Here is a 15899-nt window from a genome sequence, read left to right on the forward strand (position 1 = left end):
CCCGTTATCTAGTCCATTAAAATTGTACAGTAAATCTGTTAACTGTTTAAATAAAAAAAGTCTGTGACTCACTACTGAAAGCTGTAGTGGTACCGACATGAGTGGAGTCATGACTCTCTTTGTGTCCCTATGGCCCAACTGATATTATCCTTATTTATTCCACTGCTCCATGTAATTTTGTATTTTTCCACTGAACAGAATATGAAACGACGCAGGCGTCGAGATATTTTACGAGTACAGCTAGTACGAATATTTGAACTGCTGGCAGATGCTGGTGTTATTAGTCACAGGTAGGTGTGGAGTTGATGAGAAGGCATTGTTTATTTCCCTAACAAACTTCTGAATTAAGAGACAATAGTTTCTGTATACATTTGTCTGTTTCACCTTATGGTACAACTGAACAATCACTTAAAATTAATTTAGAGCAGCATAATACACAATAATCCCCGTAAGGGATTATTCCCCATTAGTCTTGTAGGAGGATTTCAATGACAATAACATTTCACTATTATAATAGCATACTGGAATAATCAATATTTTGCCTTGTTCCCATGTTTTCTTTAAAGACCAAATAAAGCAAACAAACAAAAATCCATAAGGAGTTTGTAAATACTAATTTTAAAAACAAAAAGATATGCTGATCAATATCTATACATTTACATCTGTTAAGTTTCTGACCACTCTATTTTATCTGAAATGCCATGGAACATCTCACGTTTTCAATGAGATGCGTAAGTGTGACACACAGGTTTGTGTTTGCATGTGTGTTCTTTTTGTATATGACCTTGTCAGTAGTGAATGAGTTAAGTTACAGGATCAAGTATAAAGCCCTTGAGCTACTTTTATAGTTGAGATCCCAAGCTGGAGACAGATATTCTAACTGGGCTCTTCCTGCAGTAACATCCTGATGTTATACAATGAGTCCTGTGAAAAGAAGAAAATGTGATTTATTAATATTGAACCCCCTGGAGATATTTAAAATAAAACATGGGGTGGCAGGGGAGGTAGGAATATAAACGTTTGTTAATGTAGTCTAAAATGTAAGGTATCACTTTTATGGAAGTCCTTTAAGATTTATAAATCAAGCATAATTTTGATGATAGTCTCTTGTAAATTTTGAGTATTGGGAGGGTAAAAAAGTGAAAGGGTGAATGTATCTGCCATTGTTATTGTGTAACTTTGTGCCAAATAATTTGACTTTTGATTCTAAAGGTTAAAAGAGGAAAAAAATCCAGTAAAATATTATGTAAAATGAGGGACATTTTGATTTCAGTCCTGCAAAAAATCTATATAGCACCTTATTCCCTCAAGATTCTCACTGAGGCTAATCAGACTGTGCACAGGCATAAAGTACCACGTGCGTGGAAGCCTTTGCAGAATCATGGCCTTCGAAAATTCTCTTGCTAAACAGCTAAATTGAGAATGGACTTAAACTTTTGTACACTACACTATTGTATGTTCTAGCTTCTGCACAGTATAAACCCTGGCAGCTCTGTTGTCTGAGCTGATGTCGCCACCATATTATAATAGAAAGTTTTATAGTGCCGGTTAACATATACAATTATATGCGGATCATTAAAGTAGATATGCAAAAGTGATAGGTACTAAACATTTCAACAGCTTCAATTCAAGGGGAAAATATCTTTATTTTACAAATTTATGATAGTGACGAGTGTTTGTCATATTATCATGCATAACTGTTAGCTGGCTATACTGATTAAGAGCAACTGGTTGAAGTTGAAGCGGATCAAGACCAAAGTTATGTTTGTGGGTAGAGGGGAAAGCAGTTTGCAGCCGCAGAGCAGTCTCCTTTGATGAAGATATATACCCACAATTGGTGAATTCAGTTTGTAGTTTAGAAGTTTAGGATTTCTTGGTAACACTAAGCTCTTATATAGCAGCAGCGTCTATGAGTAACACCTTCTACCATCTCTGAGTGACTAGGAGACTTTGTCCCATCCTGGTGGACAATGACCTGCCCTCAGTAATAAGTTGTTTTTTTTTTGTCACCTCCCAGCTGGACTATGCAGTATACCTGCGTATGAAGCCATCAGCCCTTAAACTCCAGCTAGTAGAGGATCTCCTCAGCAACATAGGCTACTGCCAGCACATCAAATCTGTCCTCCACTCTATACACTGGCTTGCCATCGAATATGAGTAATATTCAGGTCTTAGTCCTTGTCTTCAAGGTACTCACTGGCCTGCGCTCAACATATCAAAAAGTAGGCTAGAGCTCCAGGATGAGGATTGTTGTTGACAACTCTGCTGCTTGACTGTGCAGGAGACAGAACTTTCTCTGTTGCCAGTCTGAGTCTGTGGAACAAACTCTTACAGGAACTGAGGACTACTGCAAACTTCACCATTTTCTGCTCCAAGGGCAAGGCACACTTCTTTGACCTGCCTTCTCTAATATAAACATATCACTGTGTACATTTAAAGAAAAAAAATCCTACCAGTACAAAACATTCCATTGCATGCACAGTTCTCTTCCAGAGGACAAGATGAGAGAGCATCAACCACATGTGACAGATGTTACTCACGTTACTTAAAGCACTACTAGAAAGCACTCAGATGCCATAGTAATGAGGCTGATATAAGAACCTATTAAGAATAGGTTTCAGAGTAGCAGCCGTGTTAGTCTGTATCCATGAAAAGAAAAGGAGTACTTGTGGCACCTTAATAAATTTGTTAGTCTCTAAGGTGCCACAAGTACTCCTTTTCTTTTTATTTGGAATAGAGTATATAGCTGCTGTTTCCAGTTAGTACTCTGCAGTATAGCATAAAATACTGAGGACCTTTGTCTCTGGCTCAGAAAATAAAGTATTTACTTTTTGACCAAGCACATTGAAATTATCCATTTATTTTAGGTGTGTACCTTGTTCGTTTATAATGTGCAAGCATTTTCAGGGGGTAGGGGGTGTTAAACCATAACCCTGAACAAAAAATTATGATTCTGTTTTAGTATTAGAGATGCTCCTGATTTACAAGGGCTGGTTATTGGGTCCGGTTTCATTAGAGCTTTTCTTGCTAAGACAACAAAAATGTGGTAAGAAAGGGCCTCGAACCAAATACCAGTAAAATGACTTGGTTTAGTAAAAAGTCTTTTAAAAGAAAGTTCTTGAATTTTGCATATCCTTTGAAGCTTTTTAAAGAAATATATAGTATGTCTCTACTTATCATAATACTCTGAATATTTCATTTTTATTTTTAAGTGCAAGTGGTGGCCTTGATAATGAAACACATTCCCTCAACAACACTTTATTGGAGTATGTCGATCTCACTAGACAACTCCTGGAGGCAGAAAATGAAAAGGACTCTGACACATTGAAAGATATCCGATGCCATTTTAGTGCCTTAGTGGCAAATATCATTCAAAATGTTCCAGGTATGCTCAATACACTTTAATAGGTTTTGATGACTTATTTTAGTACAGCAGAAATACACATTGTTCCTGAAGTTATAGAAATTTACCATGCTAAAAATGGTATTTAAAACTGACAGTATGAACTTTTCAGAAGTGATCACTGATAGTATTTTTAAATCTAAAAATTAAATTCTTGTTACTAAAAGACTTGGTTACCAAGTTTGAACATATTTCTTTCCGGGCTAATAATTGCTAAACTCCTTGTGTACTGCTTCTGTTCTTTCATATCAGTGACATTCATTCGATGATATAATAACTTATTTTTTAAAAAGCCGTTATGCTGTTGAACTTTGCCTGTATAGTACCGTGCTTGTTTCTAATTCATTTGGGGAGGCATTTGGATAATTTTTTTTGTTTGTTTTTTGTCTTATAAGTTTAGTGTACAAATTCTGTAGTGAAAAATTGGTCAAACACTGTTTGTGCTTTTCTTACAGTGCACCAGAGAAGAAGTGTCTTTCCTCAGCAGAGCCTACGTCACAGTCTCTTTATGTTGTTCAGTCACTGGGCAGGTCCATTTAGCATCATGTTTACCCCCCTGGATAGATACAGTGATAGGAATATGCAGATAAACAGACACCAGTACTGTGCTTTGAAGGTATTTTAACACTTTCTGAACTTGAGAAATTATTTCCCTGTATTGTCCTTACTTAAATATTTTTGCCAGTTTGCACTTCTTTGCCATTAGTCCAAACATGGAATTTTCCTTGTCCTGGCTGATGTAGGCAAATGTTATCTCAGCCCAAAATTACTCCTGGATTAATTATTTTTACATTCTAATCAGAACTTCTCCTGCCCCCTTCCCACTGCTGTAATTTCAGCATGGTCCTGCAGCAAGTACAAGTTGATATTAGTGCTAAGCTTCCCATGCCCTCATCCCCTAATTGCTCAGCGAGATAGAATTTCAGTATTGTTCAGATCAACGATCTTCTGAATCAGAGTGCATTACAGTATAGCACCAGCCAAACTAATGTATTATCTCTTATGGAACAAAGGTAAACTTTTCAGAACAGATAGCTTCTCCTGTCTAGGAATTCAGAGCTGTAGGGTTGGTTCTGTGATTCCTTGAACAAAATGTTAAACAGAGTTCCTGGTGGCCTTGCTCCTGGCAGTGGTCTGAATAGATGTTAGAGTCCTCTGATAGTATTTTAAAGGATTAGCTATAACTGCTGTAGCCCAATCTGATTATTCAAACGTGTTGTTTTTTCAATTACTTTCTAAAGGCTATGTCTGCTGTACTGTGTTGTGGCCCTGTTGCAGATAACGTAGGACTCTCATCAGATGGTTATTTGTACAAATGGCTGGATAATGTTTTGGATTCACAAGACAAAAAGGTAAAGTAGGCAGAATCAGTAAATGTTTGTTAACCATCAGTGTGTGATTTAAGAATCTTGAGGTCAAATTGGCACAAATGTTCTAGATCAGCTTGCGCCTTATACATCTTTATTATTATTACTTATTAATGCATTTAGTTACAGTGGTGCTCACTAGGCACTATCTGATCACTCAAGAAAGATGGTCCCTGCTCCCAAGCAGCTCGCAGTCTAAGAGCAGGCAGACAAGTAGACAGAAGTCAGGTGAAAGGGAACAGGAACAACAACTGACAAATTATATACAAATCAGTTGATTCACTGTAAGCAGCAGCACAGCAGTAGTGGGTCTCTGAGAGAATTAAAGATGGCTGGGGTAGGGACTTTATGCATCAGCTCAGTGAGATTGTATCATGCATAGGGAATTATGAAGACAAAGCTTCTCAAGTCTAAAGGGAAATTATTGTTGGTTTTATTTCTCTGTATTACAGTAGCTCCTAGGTGGCCTATTGTGCTAGATAATATGTGAACATATAGAAAGACTTGAGTCTTATCCCAAAGAATTTACAATCTAGAGCTCTGATTCAGGAAAGCGCTTAAGGAAAGTCCATCACTTAAGTCCCACTGAAATCAGTGGAATTAAGCATGTGCTTAACTGCTGTCCTGCATCCTGTGCTTTCAGGACATGGCCCAGGTCAAGACATAAAACAAGTGAGAATAACAAACAATAGGAGGGTAGGGTTTGGGAGAATGAGGATAAAATTAATGGAGTACTTGTGGCACCTTAGAGACTAACAAATTTATTTGAGCATAAGCTTTCATGAGCTACAGCTCACTTCATCGGATGCATGCAGTAGAAAATACAGTGGGGAGATTTTATATACACAGAGAACATGAAACAATGGGTGTTACCGTACCCACTGTAACGAGAGTGATCAGGTAAGGTGAGCTATTACCAGCGGGGGCGGGTAAAAATACCCAAACCTTTTGTAGTGATAATCAAGGTGGGCCATTTCCAGCAGTTGACAAGAACATGTGAGGAACAGTAGGGGGGCGGAAATAAACATGGGGAAATAGCTTTACTTTGTGTAATGACACATCCACTCCCAGTCTTTATTCAAGCCTAAGTTAATTGTGTCCAGTTTGCAAATTAATTCCAATTCAGCAGTCTCTTGTTGGAGTCTGTTTTTGAAGTTTTTTGTTGAAGAATTGCCACTTTTAGGTCTGTAATCGAGTGACCAAAGAGATTGAAGTGTTTGCCGACTGCTGAACTGGAATTAATTTGCAAACTGGACACAGTTAACTTAGGCTTGAATAAAGACTGGGAGTGGATGTGTCATTACACAAAGTAAAGCTATTTCCCCATGTTTATTTCCGCCCCCCTACTGTTCCTCACATGTTCTTGTCAACTGCTGGAAATGGCCCACCTTGATCATCACTACAAAAGGTTTCCCCACCCTCCCTCCTCCTCCTGCTGGTAATAGCTCACCTTACCTGATCACTCTCGTTACAGTGTGTATGGTAACACCCATTGTTTCATGTTCTTTGTGTATATGAAATCTCCCCACTGTATTTTCTACTGCATGCATCCGATGAAGTGAGCTGTAGCTCACGAAAGCTTATGCTCAAATAAATTTGTTAGTCTCTAAGGTGCCACAAGTACTCCTTTTCTTTTTGCGGATACAGACTAACATGGCTGCTACTCTGAAACCTGATAAAATGCATGATATTATGCAGTCATATGGTCCAATAAAGTTCGAAACTTAATTCTACAAAACTGTTAAATAGATATTTTTAAGGTTTACTGTTTTTATTTTTTAAAAATTAAATCTTGCTTATTGCAACTCGTTAGTTTTAAATGTCAGCTGTTCTTGTGAAAATTATTTTGTAAACCATTGCCTTTTACTGTTTTTTTAAATTGTTTAAACTGTTGTCTGGTCTATAGGTGCATCAGTTAGGCTGTGAGGCAGTTATGCTGCTGTTGGAGCTCAACCCTGACCAGAGTAACCTCCTGTATTGGGCTGTGGATCGGTGTTACACAGGTTCCAAGCGGGTTGCCGCTGGTTGTTTTAAAGCCATAGCCAGTGTGTTTCAGAACAGGTACAAAAGAGAATTTTTAAATTTACAATTCAGATTCCCAAATTGCAATTTTAAATAGAATTAATGTTTTGTTTTCTCTTAAATGGAACATGTTTTCCATATTGTTTTCAATGTTAAACATTTCAAAGCATCGAACTATATTATCCTATACAATACTTAAACTAAATGAATTTACCTTTGCTTAGCTAATTCATGGTTAAAATAGCTAAATATACAGTGAAAGCTTTGTTATCTGGCTCTGTACGAACCAGAAGCTTTATAAACGGGCATTTCTAATCTTTGGAGAAAGTCCCATTTATAGTCCGGTTGGCGTGGGGCCGGCAGGCTCCCTACCTGGTGCCACATGGCTCCCAGGAAACAGCAACATGTCCTAGGTGGAGGGTTGGCCACGAGGGGTTTGGTGTGGGGAAGGAGGTTGGGGTGCTGGAGAGGGCTCGGGGAAGGGGGGTGGGGTGCGGGAGGGGGCTTGGAGTGCTGGATCTGGGGGGCGCTCACATTGAGCGGAACTGGTCGACGCGGGGAGCAGCCCAAGGTGATTGCTCCCCAGATCTGGCACCCCGAGTCCCCTCCTGCACCCAAACTCCCTCCCAGAGCCCGCATCCCACACGCCCGCCAATGCTCCAGCCCCACACCCCCACCCGCACCCAAACTCTCTCCATCTTAGTTAACTGGCATTATTCACTTACCTGAACCCCCCCAATTCCCCAACATGCCAGATAAAACAGATTTAACTATATTTTAAAAAATGTTATTTTAACTGATATTTACGATTCTTCTCTAGGGATTACCAATGTGATACAGTGATCATCCTAAATCTGATAATGTTTAAAGCCGCTGATTCTGCTAGGGCTATCTATGAAGTTGCTATGCAACTATTACAGGTTTGTGAGAAAATTTCATTTTAATATATTGTATGTTTAAAAAAGATTTTTCTGGTATCATGCAGCTTTATCTTCATCAATGAAATGCAGAGTGCATTTTTTTTTATTTTTATTTTTGTTGCATTTTTAGTAAAGATTTAGGGACAGATCATTTTCTTTTGTGAATCTGCACAGGTAAATTGACTTTGATGGAGCTATCTGGCCATTTACTCTAGCTGAGGATCTGGGCCGTATTGTTTCATAGCATCTTTTTAAAATATAAAAGCTAGATTAAGGTTTTCAAGTTGGCCCTGTGAAAGGGATAGTGTGTAGCAGTGCCATTCCAGGATTATCACAGGGAAAGCACAATTCTTTCCCTGCACCCCACTTTTGCCAGTAGGCTAGTAATTTGCCTCAAGTTTTTAGCGTCAGGCCAAGGTTTTGCTTACTCCCCACTCATCTACTTGGAGGAAGGAATAGTGTGGACAATAGCAACATCTACTTACCCCTATGCTTCCAGTCCCAAGATCTGGGGAGGCAATGCATTGGAGGCAAGGTGCCTTACTTTATCTTATGCCTCTGTGTGGCCACCTGGCCTAGCCCACAAATGGGTGGGATTTTTAAGAGGTCTCACTGTTGCCTAAACACTATTCCTATTGAATTCAATGGGAACTTTATTGTTGACATCAGTGTGAGCAGAGTTAGGCCAATGCTGAGCACTTCTGAGATTCTCCCCTCTGTTCCTATGTGAATGTCAGTGCTTAAGATCAATCAAACTAAAATAAAACCGTACCAACAGCTGCTGTACTAGCTTTGCACAGCTTTGCCACCTCAAACCTGACCTGCACTGCCCCGATAGTCCAGTCCTAGGTAATTTCTGAGCAGGAATTATATTATTCATGGAATAATTTTAAGGTAATATTGATCTGAATTACTTCAGCTTTCACTATGGAAGCTTATAATTAATGCAATAGGATGTGAAAATAGAACTTTGAAATTGACAGCTTTGACTGGCTCTCAAATGGAATGAGTCCCAGATGGCCAAGAATTTATGACTCTACTAAGCTGCAACACTTTAAATGATGGCACAATATATATTATGTTTCCTCAGAAGATAACCATGTTATCCCAGCTCTGTATTTAGCTTCAAATATCTGAATTTTATTGCTGCAGATCTTGGAACCTAAGATGTTTCGCTATGCTCACAAATTGGAGATTCAGAGAGGTGATGGGGTACTGGGTCAGCCTTCTCCTTTGCCCCACCTGTATTCTGTGTCATATTATCAACTGTCGGAGGAATTAGCAAGGACGTACCCTGAGCTAACTCTTGCTGTCTTCTCAGGTACAGTAGAGCACTTAACCAGGCTGGTAGTAGTCCGTAGAAATTTTGAATCCTTCTTTTAAGTAATCTAATTACAGGTAGGTCAATAAGTTTTTGTGTTGAGTTTTTGTTATGTTTTGTTCAGATTTGAAACAATGGAGTGAAACCCTGAAAATTATTCTGACTGCCCCATTGAACATCCTGTGAGGGATCACGCATCACAGACATAAGTTTTAACTATGTTTTTAAAAATTCTCTCTATTCCCTGCCCTTTCCTCATCTTATAATTTCCTTATTTGCTGTAGAAATCCTAGAACACATCAATTTGTGACAGTTTAGATACAGTGGCTTGAATAGATTGTAGTGATATTCTTGGTACTACAGTTCACAGAATGACTTACTCTCGGATATCTAAGAAAACAAAGATATATTTGGAGAATATTGGTAAGTGACAGAATTTTAAACCATTTGTTATTCAACACAGAAATCATTTTAACTCTTATTGGTCTAGTTAGTAGAGTCAATTAATGCATTTTTCTAAAATTAAAAAAAAATTGAATTTAGGTTTTCAATTCACTTTCAAGTGATTAATTAAAGGGACACTAGCATGTTGATTAAACTTAATAATCTGGTTAAAGTTTTTCTACACTTAAAGATCTCGTTTTTCAGTTTGTACTTCAAAATAGCTGATAAAAACACTGACTATAATTGTACAAGAATCAGTTTTAAAAAATAAACACCAAAAAAACATGAAATGACAGATTTACTTGAAAGAGACTGACAAGAAAATTCACATGCCGACACATTCTGTTCACTGTAAGATATAGCCCATGTAACTTCCTGTTCTCACATTCTGTGGTTCACTCTTTGGTAGTGTATAGCAGCAGTGTGGTAAATTGCTTAATGTACAAGCTTCCACTTAGTTTATGAATAAATCATGCATATCATAAACAAACCTTTTTTTAAACTTCTGCATATTTTTTAAAACTTGTTTCATTGAAACAACCAATGTTGCTTGAATTTATGCAATCAGAATTAACAAATTAATAAAATAATTGTTTTAGAGAGTTATATGTGCTAATCTACCAGCAGTCAAAATTAAACACCAAAATAAGTACAATAATAATTGAAAGTCAAAATTGGAATCCTTTTTTATCCTGCAATTCTTGGCTCCATAATCAAGTGAAATATTTTATAAAAGTCTGAAGTGAGATGGAAAGAATCTTGATTTTCAGTTTGCATCAATATGAATAGATTAATGCATGAAGACTATTTCTATATTAAACTCAAATCCCTCAAAAGAATCCATCTGTGAACATCTTTAAGGAGACCCTTTAACTTTAACAGAGCTCTGCAGAGATATAAGGCTGCCAATGAACAACAATCTGTATCCTGAATACAGTGCCATCACCTCCTTGGCTGGCAGCCTTCTAAAATCCTCATTATGAAACCAGACAGCTCTCCCTGCTCATTGATGGATGATGTCCTGGACAGATGGAAAACACATTATGAAAGCATGCTGAACCATGGTCCTGCTGATGATTGTTTAGAGCTACATGACCTGGCAAACTACACAGCTGTTCATCCAGGGATGAACACCGATCCTCCGTCATTCAAGAAAGCATGAAAGGACATCCAAAAGTTACAGGATGGGCATGCTGCTGGACCTGATGCTATTCTAACCAAGCTACTCAAAGGTGCCTTGGAACCAGTGCGCATGGGCCTACATAACCTGTTCTTAGAAAGGTGGACATCAGGCAAAGTACCAGCAGAGTGCAAAGAGGGCATTATATGTCCATAAATCAGGGCAGAGGATCTTGCACCGAGTATGGAACTACAGGCTAATCTCATTCTTATTGGTCCCTGGAAAGATTTTCGCTCACATTCTGGCTGGTAGGATGCAGCTATTTCATAACAATATTGTCAGCAATCATGTTTCACTGCAGATGGTCAACAATGGACACTGTCCTTACCCTCCAGCTTCTGGTTGAGTTGCATGGAGAATTTAACCACCTGCTTCATGTGGCACACCTCCATGTCAAAGAAACTTTTGATTCGGTTGACAGATTAGCACTTTGGGTCGCACTGAAAGGAGTTGGTGTTCCAAATGTTCTGTTATATCTGGTGCATGATCTTCACACTGAAACTTGTGCAAGAGTATGCTTTGGGGCACAGTTTTTGCTGCATTTCTACACATCCTCAGGTATGTGGCAGGGATACATTCTTGCCCTGGCACTGTTCTGTTGAGCTATTAGCTGTATATTAGGACTTTCCACTCCATGCATCAAAATCAAGGTTCGTCAAGAAGTGTTTTCAAGTCAAATAATCAAGGCTGACGATACTGCCTTGTTTATAGAGAAGTGGGAGAATTTCAGCCTTGCACTCCTAGGTCTCCAAGATGCCATCCACAAGATGGGGTCAGATGTCTCATGGCAGAAAACCAATTTCCTGAGTCTTGTAGCTTGGACACCAGAATCCCCAGTTCAGGTGGGGTTGAGTACCATGGAGAGTGCTGATGAATTCATCTACCTAGGCTGCAAGCAGAGTTCAAACAGTCACAGTAAACCAAATGTTCTTCTTCAAGTAGTGTCCCTTGAAGAAGTGCTCCACTTTAGGTGTTGGTGTGTCCCTGTGCCACAGATCACAGATTTTCAGTGGTGGTGCTCGGTTGGGGCACGAGTGCACAGTAGTCGTCTCGTAGTGCCATTGGTGCCTCATGTAGCATGCACAATCTGTCCAGTTCAGTTCCTTCTCAACCATCCTCAGCTGCAGACGAAGCTCAGTGGCAGTGCTGCCTCTTCATTTTTCTCTTTATAGAAATAGTTAGATTAGCTGTAGTTTAGTAAGTCTAGTTTATTGTTCTTCCCCCCTACTCCCAACCCCCAAATTTTTTTTATAGATATATTTTTTATTTTTCCCACTGTTTCCCATTGGGAAACTTTAATCACCACGATGCCCGGCTCACCCAGGTTTAAATGATGTGACTCTTGTTGTGAGGCAATGACAGTCTCAGACGGCCACTCATTTTGTGTCCATTATTTGGAGGAAACCCATATCCCTCAGAAATGTGCCATTTGCAGCAGTCTTAAAGTCAGGGCAATGTGTGGTCGAGCTCTCTGCCTCACAGTGATTTTGATGGAAAAGTTCCTTCAGCCTCCTCCTCAGGGAGCAAAATTGACATCAGCAGATAGTTCCCTGAGCAAAACCTCTGCTAATGGGAGTGTTCAGTCTTCCAAATTGTCTAGGAAGCAAGCCACAACCTCCCCTAATAGGGACACTCAGAGAAAGAAGAGGTCCCTGGCAAGGTCGCTATCCACAGTGCCGAGCTCAAGTAGAGTGAGCACCATTGAGGCTCCGGGCACCTCCATCTCTCTCCCTCCGTGGACCTCTGCCGAGCCCCGCCACTCTGGAATGGAGTTGATATCCTCCTCCTCCCCCGCAACAACCACTCTGGTGTGGGAGTGGGCACTGAGACAGGCAATGCTGCCCAGCACCAGCTCAGTCATCGGCACTGACAGACAGGCTGAGAACGGCACCGACCGTCTCCACAAAAGCACCAACTGCATCTGCACCAGCAGCACCGCCGCCACAGAAACAAGCGATTATGCAGCAGTTTCTACAGCACAAGAACATAGCGGTCTCCTCGGTGCTGCAGTCACCCTTGCGCGGTACCGAGGGATCTCTGGAACAAATAACTGAGCAGTAGTCCACTTCTGCAGCTCCCCAGCCCATCTCCAGTGATGAAGAGGAGGAAGTACATTGGAGCTACTTCTCCTCCCAGCACTCTTCACCCATGCGGCGAAGACCACCATGTGAATCTGTTAGAACCAAATCTCGCCAACCTCGCGAGGTACAGCAATAGTACAGGCAACCCTGGATGTGTCCTCTGATGTCCTTTCCCATGCAGTGGCCACCCTTGGGACCCATGGGTGGCATATAAGGCTCACTACACAAGGCCCTCAACCCCAGCCTGAAGGGAAATTCGTTCTCCAACTTCCCCAATCAGAGAGACGTCAGAAGCACCAGAGTACATGGTAGATGAGGAGGAAGAAGGTTTGGACCATGCAGACATTTCCCCAGCCCGCAACCCATTGTCTTCCCATGACGAGGCAGTCTTACCACCACCTCCAAACACAGTTAATGACCTGAAACAATTTCAGGAACTGAGTATCTGCCAGACAAGACATCTCCCTAGAAGAGGTGCAAGAAAACCAGTACAAGCTACTGCAAATTTTACAGACATCCACTACATCCAAAATTGCACTACCAATAAATGATGCCGTAATGGAACTGGCAGAGAATATTTGGCAGACCCCCGCAATCATACCACCTACCAACAAAAGAGCCAACAGAAAGTACTTCGTCCCGGCTAAAAGGGTGGACTTTTTGTTCTCTCATCCATAACCCAATTCTCTAGTGGTAGAAGCTGCTAACTATCACAGCTAACAACCCCAATTCCTGTCCACTCCACAGGACGAAGAACATAAACGATTAGACCTCTTAGGCAGAAAAGTATGCTCATCAGTTACACTCCACTTGCAGATAGCCAATTATTTGGCCCTTTTAGCCAAGTACAACTACGACAACTATAGTGAATTGCAAGAATTTCTTGATGCCTTACCGGAGGAAAAACATCCTTAGTTCAATGCTATCATGAAGGAGGAACAGCTAATTGCCTGGACAGCCCTACAGGCCTCAATGGATGTAACGGACACTGCAGCGAGAACAATGGCCATGGCAGTCATAATGCATAGGGCTTTGTGGTTGCAGTCGTCCGGGATCACCAAAGAGCTCCAACTCAAGGTAGAAGATCTCCCCTTCAACCGGGAGAAACTCTTCTCCGTAAAAACGGACAAAGTTCTTCACTCTATGAAGGACTCTAGTGCCAATCTGCGCACCTTAGCCATAGACACGTCTCCTAACAAAACTGTACCAAAAGGGTAGAGACACCTCTTTCCACCATCCACAACAATGGCAGTTTGACCAGAACAGAAATAAACAATGTTCACAAAGATGTAGGGCTACTCAAACTCAGTCCTCCTCTTCACAACCATCTACCACCAACCCACAGTTTTGAAGTCTTGGTCGAGGGTCTGAACGATCTCCCCCGCGATACAGCTCTATAAGATACTCCTACCCAACCTTTTGGCCACCACCTGTGCCCATTCTACCATGCCTGGGCAGCAATGAAACCGGACCAATGGGTACTGCAGATTATAATATCGGGTAATGCCATCCCCTTCCTCGCTCTTCCCACTACCCTACCTCTTTTCCCGTCCCTCTTCAGGGACTCTTCTCACGAGCACCTCTTACAACAGAAAGTGAACCATCTCATACAATTGGGTGCCGTGGATCAAATTCCAGCTCAATACAAAGGGAAAGGTTTTTACTCCCATTATTTTCTCACCAAAAAGAAAAACGGTGGATGGAGGCCCATCTTAGGTCTTTGGAAGCTCAACAAATTTGTGCGGAATCATAGATTCAAAGTGGTCACACTGGCCACAATTATTCCAGCTCTAGACAAGGGGGACTGCTTTTCAGCCCTTGACCTCCAAGATGCTTACTTTCATATTACCATACACCCAGTGCAGAGACCATTTTTAAGATCCTTGGTAGGGGTCAACCATTACCAAGACAGAATACTACCTTCTGGCCTTTCCACTGCCCCTTGAGTTTTTTTAAAAACCCTCACCATAGTGGCAGTCCATTTACAAAGGAGAGGAGTGATGATCTTCCCGTACCTAGATGATTGTCTACTGAAAGGCACAACTCGGGAAGAAATGACACACATGGTGTAGAACAGCAGTCTCCAAACTTTCTGGATCATGCACCGCCAGGGCCAGCTCTAGGGAAGCACAAAAAAAAAAAAAAAAAAAAAGCTGCTGCCGGCGTACAGCCAAAGACAGAGCAGGGAGAGCCATGCTGCCACTGGCGTGCCACCGAAGAATCGAAGGTCGGGGAGAGCTGAGCTGCTGTCGGTGTGCCAGCAGCGCTCCTTCGGCGGCGCTCCTCCCACTGCGCACCCCCAGGGATGGTCTTGCGGACACACTGGGGTGCACGCATCCCACTTTGGAGACCACTGGTGTAGAAGACAACCATCAAGCTGTTCCAGACACTAGGGTTGCAGATAAATATACAGAAATCTACACTGAACCCAGTGCAACAACTGGAATTCACTAGGGCCTACCTCGACTCCACAAAGGCCAGGGCACTGTTGCCCCATCACAGATTCATGACAATGCCAACCTCATCTCGACAGTCACTGGCAGCCCTAAAATGTCCTCCAGAACCTGCCTACAGATATTGGGTCACATGTCAGCCATGATGTTCATGGTGAGACATGCGAGACTGCATATGCGGTGCCTACAGGGCTGGCTGAGCACTGTGTGCACTCCCTGCAAACAGTCTAAACAAAAGAGTGACAATACCCTCAAAGGTCATTGCATCACTCAAGTAGTGGCTGAAACCAGAAAACACCTGCACAGGGATTTCTTTCCAACAGGATCCTCTATCACTAATAATCATGACCGATGCATCACTCATAAGCTGGGGAGCTCACTTAGACCAGTACACCATGTAAGGCTAGTGGTCACCAATGGAAACTCAGCTCCACATCAATTTCCTGGAGGTCCAAGCAGTATGCAATGCACGTAGGCACTTCCTCCCAATCATATGGAACGAATCAATCCACATACTGACGGACAATATAGTATGCATGTTCGATATCAATTGTCAAACAGGAGCTTTCTCTCATTCACTCTGCACCAGGCCCTGAAATTGTGGAACTGGTGCATTCACCACAACGTACCCATCTCAGCATCTTATCTCCTGGGGTGTCAGAATATGATGGTGAACACACTAAGCAGATACACTTCTCTGAGGAACAC

General features: G+C 41.3%; 1 protein-coding gene across 11 annotated transcripts in view; it reads left to right on the forward strand.

The window, feature by feature from the left end:
* Positions 1-15899, forward strand: part of LOC144929103 (protein furry homolog-like) — a 349363-nt gene that overhangs the window by 196598 nt on the left and 136866 nt on the right. For all 11 annotated transcript variants that reach the window (XM_078852535.1, XM_078852539.1, XM_078852543.1 and 8 more), the window contains 7 exons: positions 199-290; positions 3213-3385; positions 3859-4019; positions 4645-4755; positions 6677-6831; positions 7613-7712; positions 8865-9033. In XM_078852535.1, coding sequence (XP_078708661.1) covers positions 199-290; positions 3213-3385; positions 3859-4019; positions 4645-4755; positions 6677-6831; positions 7613-7712; positions 8865-9033 — 961 coding nt within the window. The remainder of the gene's footprint in view (positions 1-198; positions 291-3212; positions 3386-3858; positions 4020-4644; positions 4756-6676; positions 6832-7612; positions 7713-8864; positions 9034-15899) is intronic.

The sequence above is a fragment of the Lepidochelys kempii genome, chromosome 4, assembly GCF_965140285.1.
Source record: "Lepidochelys kempii isolate rLepKem1 chromosome 4, rLepKem1.hap1, whole genome shotgun sequence".
In the NCBI taxonomy this organism is placed as follows: domain Eukaryota; kingdom Metazoa; phylum Chordata; order Testudines; family Cheloniidae; genus Lepidochelys; species Lepidochelys kempii.